A 13,455-nucleotide genomic window follows, 5' to 3' on the forward strand; every position below is an offset into this window, starting at 1 on the left:
TTGCATTCAAGGAAGGAAGTGGAAGATCGCGAAGAATGCAAGCCAGTAATGATTCTGGATTATAATAAAACAAAATCAGAAGTAGATACCATGGACAAGCTGGTTAGAACGTACACTACAAAGAGGATGAGCAGAAGGTGGCCAATTTTATTATTTTACAACATGATGGATATCAGTGCAATGAATGCATTTATTATATGGCTACGTCTTACACCAGGCTGGGCAGAATGGACCAACTACAAGAGACGGGCATTTCTCATGGAATTAGGAAAACAGTTCGTCGGAAGAAAGACAGACAAAATTATTTCCCCAGTACTTCCCTCAACAGTACAGACAAAAAAAAGAGGAAGGTGTCCGTTTTGTAACAGGTCTGAGGACAGAAAATTCACCGATAAATGTTCAAAATGTGGATGTTCTGTGTGTAAAAACCACTCTGCAATTTATTGGTGTGTGTAATGCGTCATAAATGTCAATTCGGAATTTAATAAAAAATGTTTGTAGTTTCGTGAGAATCGTTTGTAAGTTTTACGGAAATAAATAATTTTAAAAAATATGCATTTTAATTTAACGTAATGTCACTAACATCATGTTTTAGATTGTGGAAAAAATAAGGAATGTGATTTTATTCTACCATTATTAAAACTAACCTCAATAAAAAATAAATTCCTTTGGGGTCACTAAAGACCCCAATGGTACTCAGTGTAACAAAAAATACTCGGTATTAGGAGGGTTAATTCCGTTCTACAGCTCGCATCAGTATCGTAGTTACAGACGAGACTTATAATGTCTCAGGGAAAGTTTGATTATAAGACTTTTTAAATGGATATCGCGATATTCGGAGGGTGAATTATGCGTTGCAGGAGTCAGAGGATGCGTCCAGAACTTGTTGAGGCCCCAATAGCGCTGACCGCCGGGCTACTCAGCAGCGAGGCCGAGCCGTCCAGCTGAGTCACGGCCGCACGCAGGCCGCTCCTGCCGGCCGCCCAGCTGACTGACTGCTCGCTCAGCCCCCTAGCCCCGACAGACGTGGAGTGTCGTTAGCCCCGCACCCTCGCCCGCCGCCTCCCCCCCCCCCCCCCCACCCTTTCTGCGCCTCGTTTCACCCCTGGGCGCGCAGCCGATGAGGCATGAAGTCAGCAGTTGTGAGTGGCCGCCACCTTTGTGAGCTGTTTTTGTTTGGCTCCCGGCGCGGTATGGTAATCGCGGCGCGCGAACACGTGCGCGGCCAGCCCGCGGCCCATAATGCCGCCGCCGTCATAACTTACTGCGTACAAGCCGCCGGCCCACCCCCATCTACTGCACACATCGGCAGCACTACATTTGCATGCCTCAAATCACTGCTTAATGCGCATTCGACAATACGCACGAGCAGTGGATATGCGGCTGAGTACTTTATTCTGCATTACCCTTCCATTCTTTTTGCCGACATTTGGATATCTCTATCATTAGTACAAGGACTACTGCTGCTTCGAGGCTTAATCCCCTCTAAATTTTCTTGAATCCAACGAAAGGAAGGGATGAAGATTACCGATATTGGGATCCGTACCAGATAGGGTTGATAGAAGAGATAGAGAAGATCCAACGGAGAGCAGCGCGCTTCGTTACAGGATCATTTAGTAATCGAGAAAGCGTTACGGAGATGATAGATAAACTCCAGTCGAAGACTCTGTAGGAGAGACGCTCAGTAGCTCGGTACGGGCTTTTGTTGAACTTTCGAGAACGTACCTTCACCGAGGAGCCAAGCAGTATATTGCTCCCTCCTACGTATATCTCGCGAAGAGACCATGAGGATAAAATCAGAGCTATTAGAGCCCACACAGAAGCATACCGACAATCCTTCTTTCCATAAACAATACGAGACTGGAATAGAAGGGAGAACCGATAGAGGCACACACCGTTAGGTGGCTTGCGGAGTATGGATGTAGATGTAGCTGTAGATATTATTTGATGTGCAGCACAAGCTCGAATTGGGGCAGGAAGTCGTCTGTCGTCTTTTCAACGCATAACACCATTGAGAATGTTTAGAGAACCGGCATTTGCCACTGACTACAGAAACATTCTGAGAAAAGTAGGGGTAAGTTATAGAGAGACACGGGTAATATACAATATGTACAAGAGCCAAGAAGGAATAATGGGAGTGCCGACCAGGAACGAAGTGCTCGGATTAAAAAGGATGTAAGACAGGGATGTAATTTTTCCCCCCTACTGTTCCATCCGCACATCGAAGAAGCAAAAATGAAAATACAAGAAAAGTTCCGGAGTGGAGTTAAAATTCAAGGTGAAAAAGGGTATCGACGAAACGATTTGCTGATGACATTGCTATCCTGAGTGAAAGTGAAGTAGAAATACATCATCTGTTGAATTCAATGGACCGTCTAATGAGTATAGAATATGGATTGAGAGTGAATCGAACGAAAATTAAAGTAATGAGAAGTACCAGAAATAAGAGCAGCGAGAAACTTCACAACAGGATTGATGGTCACGAAGTACATGAATGTTAGGAATTCCATTATCTACGCAGCAAAATAATCAATGAACCTCGGAGCAAGGAGGATATGAAATGCACTGGCAAAATGAGCATTCCTGGCCAAGAGAATTCTACTAATATCAAACATGGGCCTTAATTTGGGGGAGAAATTTCTGAGAACTTATGTCTGGAGGACTGCATTGTATGGTAGTGAAATATGGACTGTAGGAAAACCGAAACAGGAGAGAATCGAAACATTTGAGATGTGGTGCTACATACGAATTCGGTGGACTGATAAGGAAAGAAATGAGGAGGTCCTGCGCAGAAGTGGAGAGGAAAGGAAGATGTGAAAAACACTGACAAGGAGAAGCGATATGTGTGTAGACAGAGGGAGCTGTAGAGGGCAAAAACTGTAGAGGAAGACAGAGACTCGAGTACATCCAGCAAACAGTCGAGGAGGTAGGTTGAAAGTGCTACTTTGAGATGAAGAGGTTAGCACAGGAGAGTAATCCGTGGCGGCCGCATCAAATCAGTCAGAAGACCGATGGAAAAAAAAAGACGGCACGATTCTACTGCAGCCTGCATTCATTTCGCGTAAGGACGACGAAGACGAGTTAATAGCAATAATGGCTCCTGCGGAGGCATACAGGCATTAGACAGTCGTTTTTCCCTCGCTCCACTTGCGAATACAGCAAGGAGGGGAATGGCTAGTGGCCGTAGAATGTAGCCTCCGTAAAGAATCATGCGATGACTTGTGAAGTATGTATGTAGATGTAGAGAAATCACGCAAGTATAGAGCTGGCTGTCCACACAGTGATTTGAACCTATATCCTCCCGAAGGCGAATCCAGTGCATGTCGGAAACTATTGTAAGTGGGCTGTTTGGGTTTTTATACTGGTAACGCCACGTAGCGCTCTGAATGAAAATCACTGGCTGTGCTGTGGGCAGTCTGCGGCTGTTTTGCATTGTTGGAATATTCTAGTGTTGGGCAGTTGGATGTGAACAGCGCGTAGCGTTGCGCAGTTGGAGGTGAGCCGCCAGCGGTGGTGGATGTGGGGAGAGAGATGGCGGAGGCTTGAGAGCGGATGATCTGGACGTGTGTCCATCAGAGAGAGTAAATTTGTAAGACTGATATATATATTATGACCTTTGAACGCTATTAAGGTAAATAAATTGCTTGTTTTCTATCAAAATCTTTCATTTACTAACTATGCCTATAAGTAGTTAGTGCCTTCAGTAGTTAGAATCCTTTATTTAGCTGGCAGTATTGGCGCTCGCTGTATTGCAGTTGTTCGAGTAACGAAGATTTTTGTGAGGTAAGTGATTCATGAAAGGTATAAGTTTTTGTTTGTCAGGGCCATTCTTTTGTAGGGATTTTTGAAAGTCTGATTGCGTTGCGCTAAAAGTATTGTGTGTCAGTTTAGTGTTGATCAGAATAAGTAAAGAGAATAATGTCTGAGTACGTTCAGTTTTGCTCAGCTGTTTGAAAATCAAATAACGTAAGGGCTTTACCAGCACAGTAATTCACCAATTTTTCTAAGGGGACGTTTCACTATGACTTCTTTATAAACAATTTTTTCCCATATCCAGAATGTGACCTACAGAAAATTTAGCGGTAACAGTCAGAGAAATCGTTTTATACAAAACACGAGGCGTATTAAGGTACCCACATCTAACAGAATTTCAAAAGCCTTACTGAAAGACATTGGCGAGCGCAGAATTTCGCGGTTCTGCCATATTACGGCTGTAAATGCGAAGTGAACATATCTATTCCCAGTGGCAGACCAGCCTGGCCTATCTGCTGGTGGCTTCATGGCACGGCTCTGCTATAAGTTGTTGAAGATGGTGGGTGTGCTTCACGTGCCCATGGCGTACCGGCAATGAAGTGTGGTTCATTTTCTATGCAGCAAGAGACTAACGCCCATCGAAATCCACAGCGAAATGCAGGCCACGTGCGGGGAAAAGTATCTCACATTGGTGGAGGAGGTGTTGTCAGTTCGTAAACGCCGCGAAGACTTACTTGACAAAGAGCGTTTGGGGGGCCCACGTCCGTCGCTGACTGACGATAACGTTTCCGGCGTGGATACAATAGTGTAAGAGGATCGGCGCGTTCACAAGGACGCTTCGTGAGAGCTTGCCATCTGGTATGGGAGTGTTTGCGACATCGTTCACGTTGGGCAACTGGAAGGTTTCCTGTTGGTGAGTGCCTAAGCAGGTGGATGACACGATGAAAGGCAAGCAAATGATTACGTCAGTGAATCGTTTGCAACAGTATACCGAGGAGCATTCTCCTGCACTGTACTGTTCCTGACAATGAGATGTGCCTAATGCATTTCACACCGGAATCGAACATGGTGTGGAAACAGATGCTTTCGCTGGTGACAAAAAAATTTCGTTCAGTACCATATTTAGCGAAAGTGATGGTAAAGTTTTTTGGGATCGCCCCTGCTGAATTTCGTAACACTAGGTCCAACCATCAAAGCTGACAACGATTCTTCCACATTGTCACGTCTGCGGTCTGCCATCACGAAAAATCGCCGAGGGAATTTCGACATGGACCGTCCGCCACACGATCCGGACCTCGCCGCAAGTGATTTGCACGTTTTTGGTTCGCTGAAGAAGTTACTGGCAGGACAGTGAGTCCCGTGCAACGGTGAGCCGAGACAGCAGTCCGACAGTGGCTCCACAGCCAACCGCACGGAGCATATCACAGGGGCCGGGCGAATTTAATGTTGAGAAGGAACAAATGTCCCAACCGGTGTGGGGACCAAGTAGAAAGATGTTGTAACGTACACAGAATTGTACGAATCGGTCCGAGCTCGACGCTGCACGGTAACGATATGTTCCAAATAGGCGCCCGAAAAAATGCAAGTTTTCAGGGAGTTAATAGAACATACGTGTTTCACAGTAGGAAAGATGAACAAGTGCTTACAGTTCTCAACGTATACACCCTAGAGCCCATGCGTAATGGACACTTTTTTTCTTGTTTTCATCCATACAAGCCAACCAAGATAGGGAAAGCAAAGAGCTTGCAGTTGGAGGTCACCTGTCAGATGTACGAGGGTAATCCCAAAAGCAAGGTCTCGTATATTTTTAGAAGTACATAGACCTGTTTATTTCTACAATGGTTTACATCAGTTTAGAGCTTCGACATAATCACCATTTCTTTCGATGCATATTTGTAGACGGTGTGGCAGTTTTTGTATGTCATACCCGCTCGCCACCATGCTGTCCAGAAAGTTATGATCCTCTTCTTTCACCTCGTCGTCGGAGCTGAACTGCTTTCCGGCCAAATGTTCTTTTAACCTAGAGAGCAGGTGATAGTCACAGGGCGCCAAGCCAGGACTGTAGGGTGGGTGGATGATTATGTTCCACTGACACTGTTGCAGGAGAACAACGGTTTGCCGAGCGATGTGTGGGCGTGCGTTGTCATCGAGAATGTGTACGCCCTTGCTCTCCGATTCTGAATTGCCCGTTTGAGTTTTTTCAGTGTCTCACAGTATCTGTCAGCGTTAATTGTGGTCCTTAGAAATTGACGGTCTCCCGCTCCTTTGTTCGTCGTGAATTTCAGCACGGCCAGCTGCAAACTCTCTACACCAGTTACGAACATTTTTGACATACATGCACGGCTCACCATACACATCCGTCAATTGGCGATGGATTTCAATCGGCGCAGTGCCCTTTGCTTTCAAAAACCGAATAACTGCGCGCAATTCGCACTTGACGGTAACATCCAACGGGAGCTCCTTTCTCCTTTCTCAACAGCTGCCAAGCCAAGACAGCGCCTCAGCGCGGCGTGCGCATGTTTACACACAGCGCGTGAAACACTGTTCATAACAGTGTGACCAACTGCCACACAATCAGAGCTCTGTACTTATAAAAAAAAAGGAGACCTTACTTTTGGGATTACCATCGTATCAGAAAGGGATTCACGTGTAATTTTCGACTGGGTCGTTTCCGGGCCAGGGTTCGTGACCTGAAACTGATACATTAGCCCTTCTCCATCACCCGTGGAAGTCTGTAGCATCATCATGGATTCACCCTGTAAACTGATTAAATTGATGCAACGACCGGTAAGAGCGGCTGACTGTGTGTGAACTGTGGAGAGCAGCGTGTTGTGGAGTTTGTGAATTGACGTCAGTCAGTGCAGTGTGATTTCGTCTGGTGGCGTCTTCGCAGGTGGGCCGACTGCTAGAGGCGAAAAGATGGATAAATCGAGAAACAACTTTCGCCTTATTCCTTGACAAAGGTGCTGAGGCTAAGGTTACTGCAAGAAATGGTGCAAATGGCTCTGAGTACTATGGAACTTAACATGTGAGGTCATCAGTCCCCTAGAACTTGAACTACTTAAACCTAACTAACCTAAGGACATCATCACACAGATCCATGCCCGAGGCAGGATTCAACCTGCGACCGTAGCAGTCGCGCGGTTCCGGTCTGAAGCGCCTAGAACCGCTCGGTCACCGAGGCCGGCTATTACAAGAAACGTGGGGAATCATAATAAATAGCAAAGTGCATTCCCACAATTTTCCACGCTCTCAACCCATCCGTAATCAACGTTGTCCGTTCCATCATGCAACGTTCATGAGTCTGTGAAGTATGCCGAGACGTGCTACTCTTCAGACCGTTAGAGCTAAGTCGATCATAGTGATAATGATAAAAACATGTCACAACAACAGACAATCAAAGCGAAGGAACATTGAAGCAAGTGCAGAAGCAGGCACAAAATGTGATTAGGGTGGAAAGAGTAGATTTACGGTTAACTATTTTTGGTTGGCTCTGAGCACTATGGGACTTAACAGCTTAGGTTATCAGTCCCCTAGAACTTAGAACTACTTAAACCTAACTAACCTAGGGACATCACACAACACCCAGCCATCACGAGGCAGAGAAAATCCCTGACCCCGCCGGGAATCGAACCCGGGAACCCGGGCGTGGGAAGCGAGAACGCTACCGCACGACCACGAGATTCGGGAAACTATTTTTCAAAGGAAATCGGGAGGCCCTGTAGTAGGAAACCGAATTGTATCTGAGTGTCGTGGAATAACTGACTTGCAATGTGACGTCTGTTCAAAAAATTCCGTAACTTTGTCCATAAAATTTTTCTATGCTTCCTTTTTATCTGTTGTGCATGATCTCCTTAAAAATATTCTCCTCCACAATTGATACTCCCCTCCCAACATCGTTTCCACTTCCGGGAGCAGTCTTGGTACGCCTCTTGCTGGATCGCGCTAAGCGCCGTCGGCCAATTATTTCTATGTTGCCTATCGTCGTATATCTTCGTGCTTTCAATGGGGCTTTCAACTTTGGAAATAAAAGGGTCCGCAGAGGTCAGGACTGTAGGGTACGGAGGCTGAGGCAGCACAGTGATACCCTTTGTTTTGTGCAATAGTCACGCATGACTCACGAGCCCTGGGACGAACTTGGCTGCAACACGATGCATTCGAAGATGCTGCGTCAGAATCTCATGACATGATTCAGCTGAAGTGTTACATTCTTCTGCTATCTCGGACAGTCAGCCTTAGATTGGCACTCACAATCTGTTGACGTCCCTGACATGACCATCGTCTGTAGACGTCGATGGGCGATCTGAACGAGGGTCATCTTTGACTTCAGTCCTGCCATTTTCAAACCGTGTGAACCATTCGTAACACCGAGTACGGCTTAAACACTCATCACTGTAGGCTTCCTTCATCATTTCTTGTGTCTCTGTAGAGCTTTTCTTGAGTTTGACCCAAAATTTAATGCAGACGCGTCGCTCGTGCAACACTGCCATCTTGAAATTCGCAAACTGTGCGACACGACGTTCTACCCAATAGAGCACTGAACAATAACCAACGGATATACGAGGTGCGGCTAGAAAAAAACCGGACTGATGCTGGAAAAAACATTTATTTACAATTATTTACAATTTCATGTTATCTCCTTCAATGTACTCTACTCCTCGGTCTCTACACCGCTCCATACGAATTTTCCACTGTCCATAGCAATGCTGCAGATCATTTTCGGTAAGTCCATACATTACTTCCGTCGCTTTTACTTTTACTGCTTCAACAGTCTCAAAACTAGTTCCTTTCAAAGCTGACTTGACTTTAGGGAAAAGAAAAAAGTCACAGGGGGACAAATCAGGTGAGTAGGGTGGATGATCTAAGATGGGAATGTTGTGTTTTGCCAAAAACGTCTTCACTGACAACGCACTGTGAGCTGGGGCATTGTCTTGGTGAAGGATCCATGACTTTTTTCTCCACAAATCGTTCCGTTTTCTCCGTACTCGCTCACGTAGGGTAGCCAGGACGCTAATGTAGTAATGCTGATTCACTGTTTGTCCCTCTGGTACCCAATCAATGTGCACAATCCCTTTGATGTCAAAAAAAAAAAAAAACAATCATCATTGCCTTGAATTTCGATTTTGACATTCGTGCCTTTTTCTGTCGTGGAGAACCAGGAGTTTTCCAATGCATCGATTGGCGTTTAGTTTCGGGATCGTAAGTAAAAAACCACGATTCATCGCAAGTAATAACATTTTGTAAGAAGGTGGGATCACTTTCAGTGTTTTCCAGGATGTCAGAACAAATCGTTCTTCGGCGTTCCTTCCGTTCAATTGTGAGACACTTTGGAACCATTTTTGAACACACTTTGTTCATGTTGAAACTTTCATGAAGAATCTGCCTAACACTTTCCTTGTCAACTCCTGTTAACTCAGACACTTCTCTGATTGTTAAACGGCGATCTTGTCGAACAAGTTTACCGATTTTTTCAATGTTTGCATCAGTTTTTGCTGACAATGGTCTGCCAGTGCGAGTGTCATCACTGGTGTCTTCGCGGCCATCTTTAAATCGTTTAAACCACTCAAACACTTGTGTTCGCGATAAACAATCATCGCCGTACACTTGTTGTAACATTAGAAACGTTTCACTTGCAGATTTTCCTAGTTTGAAACAAAATTTGATGTTAACACGCTGTTCTTTCTGTACACTCAACATTTTCCGACGCACAGACAAAACGTCAACTACTTAAAACAGACGCCACGGGCAGACTGAGTGCAGGAGGCAGATGAAACTCGAGCAGTAGGCGGAGCGAGAGTCACTTGACAGGCCACGCGACTTTCAGCCTTATTGCATTCGTTTTATTGTTTCACCAGTACTAGTCCGGTTTTTTTCTAGCCACACCTCGTACAACAATGAAACTTCCGGCAGTTACACATTAAACACATGCGTGTGCAGGGATACCAACCGCATTTCGCTCCACACACCCTTGGCGCCAAATTACTAATGTTTCGGAATCTTTTGAACAGACCTCGCATGCGTCGTTTTCATCAAAATTTATGTCCGTCACCGGTAGCTGAGTGGTCAGCGCGACAGAATGTCGGTCCGAAGGGCCCCGGTTAGATTCACGACTGGGTCGGAGATTTTCTCCGCTCAGGGTCTGGGTGTTGGCGTAATCCTTATCATTTCATCCCCATTGACGCGGAAGTCGCCGAAGCGGCGTGAGATCGAAAGACTTGTACCCGCTGAACGGTCTACCAGACAGGAGGCCCTAATCACACGACATTTACATTTTATCAAAATTTATATGCAACGAATGTTCCTAGGTGTAATGCGTCCGAGTTTCTTTGCTTTCAAAATTCCAGTGGAGACTGCATTAAGGGGGGTAGGACGTCAAACGGGCCGACTTGGAGCAGGAGAGGCAGCACAGGACATTTTAAATTCCACTGTCTATACTTTTACGAGTAAATTCATAAAACTTTGTCAGCATGACCAGGAAGGGTTCAGGATTCACACTCGTAGCAGCGGAAGTTCAAAAACATAAAAAAATAATTTTTTTTTACATGTGAAATTTCATCATTTTTTCACGTACCATTGGCTGCATTTGTTGCTATAGGTGCACTTTCCATCATAAGTAAGAGAGAGTGTTCGATGAATTTTGCACAGCATACAAACCATACTTACACGTGTCTGAAACTCTAGAAACTATTTAATAAATGAAAAAATGAATGAGCTGTTACGTTCTAAACTTTATGTTTAGAAAAAAATCAAATTTTGTAGTTAATTATCTCAATTTTTACCACAGTTTTTAATAGATTTGGAAAATTCTAGAGTTTCATACACCTATAAGTATGGTTTGTATGCTGTGCAAAATTCATCAAAGAATCTCTCTTACTTGTGAAGAAAAATGTACCTATAGCAACAAATGCAGCCAACAGTAAGTGAAAAAATGTTGAGATTTGATATCTGAAAGAGTTTATTTTGTTATCTTTTTACACTTCCACTGCTATGAGTGTGAATCCTGAATCCTTCCTGGTCAAGCTGACAAAGTTTTATGAATTTATTTGTAAAAGTATAGACAGTGGAAATTAAAATGTCCTGTGGTGCCCCTCCTGCTCCAAGTCGGCCCGTTTGACGTCCTACCGCCCTGAAGCAGATTTTAGAATGAATGCACTGGCCACCCTGCAACAGGTGAGGATACAGTAACAAGACCATCGCACCGCACTAAATTCTAGTCGCCACTGTGAAGGAAGAGAGGGCACGCTTTGCAGCGCTGGTAGCTTTCATGCGAGCTGCCACCGCTGACGTCAATCATGGTAAGTGTGTGTGTGTGTGTGTGTGTGTGTGTGTGTGTCGCAGTCGGTTGTCTCCGCTACGCTCCTTATTGTGACCTCCTGGCTACATCTGGCAGAAGTAGTTATTCGAGTCTGTATTTTGCGGAGTTTCTCTAAATAATTCACGGAAGTTCAGAGTCGATTAGCAGTCAATTTACTTCCGCGACACTGTACAAGCAGATCTGTCTCTGATGCTGTAGTCGTCCGCGGGATGTTAATCCTAAACGTGCTTCCTATAGAGCCTTGGCTGTTGTGTTTCAACCCAGCTACTGGCGATGAATGCTTTACTTGCTGAAAGCGCCAGCCCGGTGCCTCGCATTGCGGCCAGCCCACAGACCCGCACGCGCCGCAGTTTAGCCGGCAGCGGCTGCCTGCCTGTGTGAGCGGCCACAGCTGACGGCTCGGCTCTTATCGCCGCCGGCTGGAAACTGTTTGCTGTGGCCGGGGCGCGCGCCGCAGCAGGTGGGCCCCGCGACGACGTGGCCTCTCGCAGCTCCCTCCCTCCCTCCCTACCTGTCACACCAGCCGCCTGCCGGCCACAGGTAACACCACCAGCAACCTGGCACGTCAGCAGGTGCCTTCCCGGGCGTCTGTAGTACGACACAGAGTGAGACTGTTCCCCTTTCCTGCCTAAGACATCACAGGTGAGAAGGCGCAATAATTTGTAATGTGTAATAAAGTAAAGGGACGAGAGAGGCATTTCTGACGTTACGCGTAATAATGGAAGCAAGGCTAAAGAAAAATCAAGACACTTTCATAGGATTTGTCGACCTGGATAAAGCGTTCGACAATATAAAATGGTGCAAGTTGTTCGAGATTCTGAAAAAAGTAGGGGTAAGCTATAGGGAGAGACGGGTCATATACAATATGTACAACAACCAAGAGGGAATAATAAGAGTGGACGATCAAGAACGAAGTGCTCGTATTAAGAAGGGTGTAAGACAATGCTGTAGCCTTTCGCCCCTACTCTTCAATCTGTACATCGAGGAAGCAATGATGGAAATAAAAGAAAGGTTCAGGAGTGGAATTAAAATACAAGGTGAAAGGATATCGATGATACGATTCGCTGATGACATTGCTATCCTGAGTGAAAGTGAAGAAGAATTAAATGATCTGCTGAACGGAATGAACAGTCTAATGAGTACACAGTATGGTTTGAGAGTAAATCGGAGAAAGACGAAGGTAATGAGAAGTAGTAGAAATGAGAACAGCGAGAAACTTAACATCAGGATTGTTGGTCACGAAGTCAATGAAGTTAAGGAATTCTGAAACCTAGGCAGTAAAATAACCAATGACGGACGGAGCAAGGAGGACATCAAAAGCAGACTCGCTATGGCAAAAAATGCATTTCTGGCCAAGAGAAGTCTACTAATATCAAATACCGGCCTTAAATTGAGGAAGAAATTTCTGAGGATGTACGTCTGGAGTACAGCATTGTATGGTAGTGAAAGATGGACTGTGGGAAAACCGGAACAGAAGAGAATCGAAGCATTTGAGATGTAGTGCTATAGACGAATGTTGAAAATTAGGTGGACTGATAAGGTAAGGAATGAGGAGGTTCTACGCAGAATCGGAGAGGAAAGGAATATGTGGAAAACACTGATAAGGAGAAGGGACAGGATGATAGGACCTGCTAAGACATGAGGGAATGACTTCCATGGTACTAGAGGGAGCTGTAGAGGGAAAAACTGTAGAGGAAGACAGAGATTGGAATACGTCAAGCAAATTCTAGATGTTTGATGTGAAACACGCGGACGGCGCATCATTCCGATGACTTCGTTGCGGCTGTACATGGTCACCAGTCGTCCACACGACTTAAGCGACATCCACCGATCGGAAGAAGATTCAGCCGTTTAGTGTTGCCACTAAGGCATCTGGCCCAGACGGCATCCCCGAAAGATTTTATGTTGACTATGCTACAAATGTAGCACCATTCTTATCCGTCATCTATCAGAGATCACTGGAACGGCGGGACTGGAAGAAGGCCCAGGTCATAGTAATCTATAAAAAGGGTAGAAAATCGGATGCACATAATTAACCGCCAATTTCACTGACATCGATTTGTTCTAGAATCATGGAACATATTTTGTGTTGAGATATAATGACCTTTCTAGACTCTGAGAAGCTCATCTGCAGAAAGCAGCACGGTTTTAGGAAACAGCGGTCATGCGAGACACAGCTGGCCCTCTTTGTGCATGATATACAACAGGCTCCCAGGTTGATGCCATATTCCTTGACTTTCGAAAGGCTTTCGACTCAGTTCCGCACTGTCGCCTGCTCCAAAAAGTGCTCGCTTACGGTCTATCCGATATCATATGTGGTTGGATAGAAAGTTTGCCGGCCGCTGGTGGCCGAGCGGCTCTAGGCGCTTGAGTCTGGAACCGCGCGA

At 45.4% G+C, this 13,455-nt stretch overlaps 1 protein-coding gene across 1 annotated transcript in view; it reads right to left on the bottom strand.

The window, feature by feature from the left end:
* The window catches only part of LOC124613840 (cyclin-dependent kinase inhibitor 1C-like), a 151,349-nt gene that overhangs the window by 57,759 nt on the left and 80,135 nt on the right, over window positions 1–13,455 (bottom strand). Inside the window, exon 2 of the mRNA XM_047142563.1 lies at window positions 11,404–11,696. Within this exon, the coding sequence (XP_046998519.1) occupies window positions 11,404–11,696 (293 nt within the window). The remainder of the gene's footprint in view (window positions 1–11,403; window positions 11,697–13,455) is intronic.

The sequence above is a fragment of the Schistocerca americana genome, chromosome 4 (assembly GCF_021461395.2).
Source record: "Schistocerca americana isolate TAMUIC-IGC-003095 chromosome 4, iqSchAmer2.1, whole genome shotgun sequence".
NCBI lineage: Eukaryota > Metazoa > Arthropoda > Insecta > Orthoptera > Acrididae > Schistocerca > Schistocerca americana.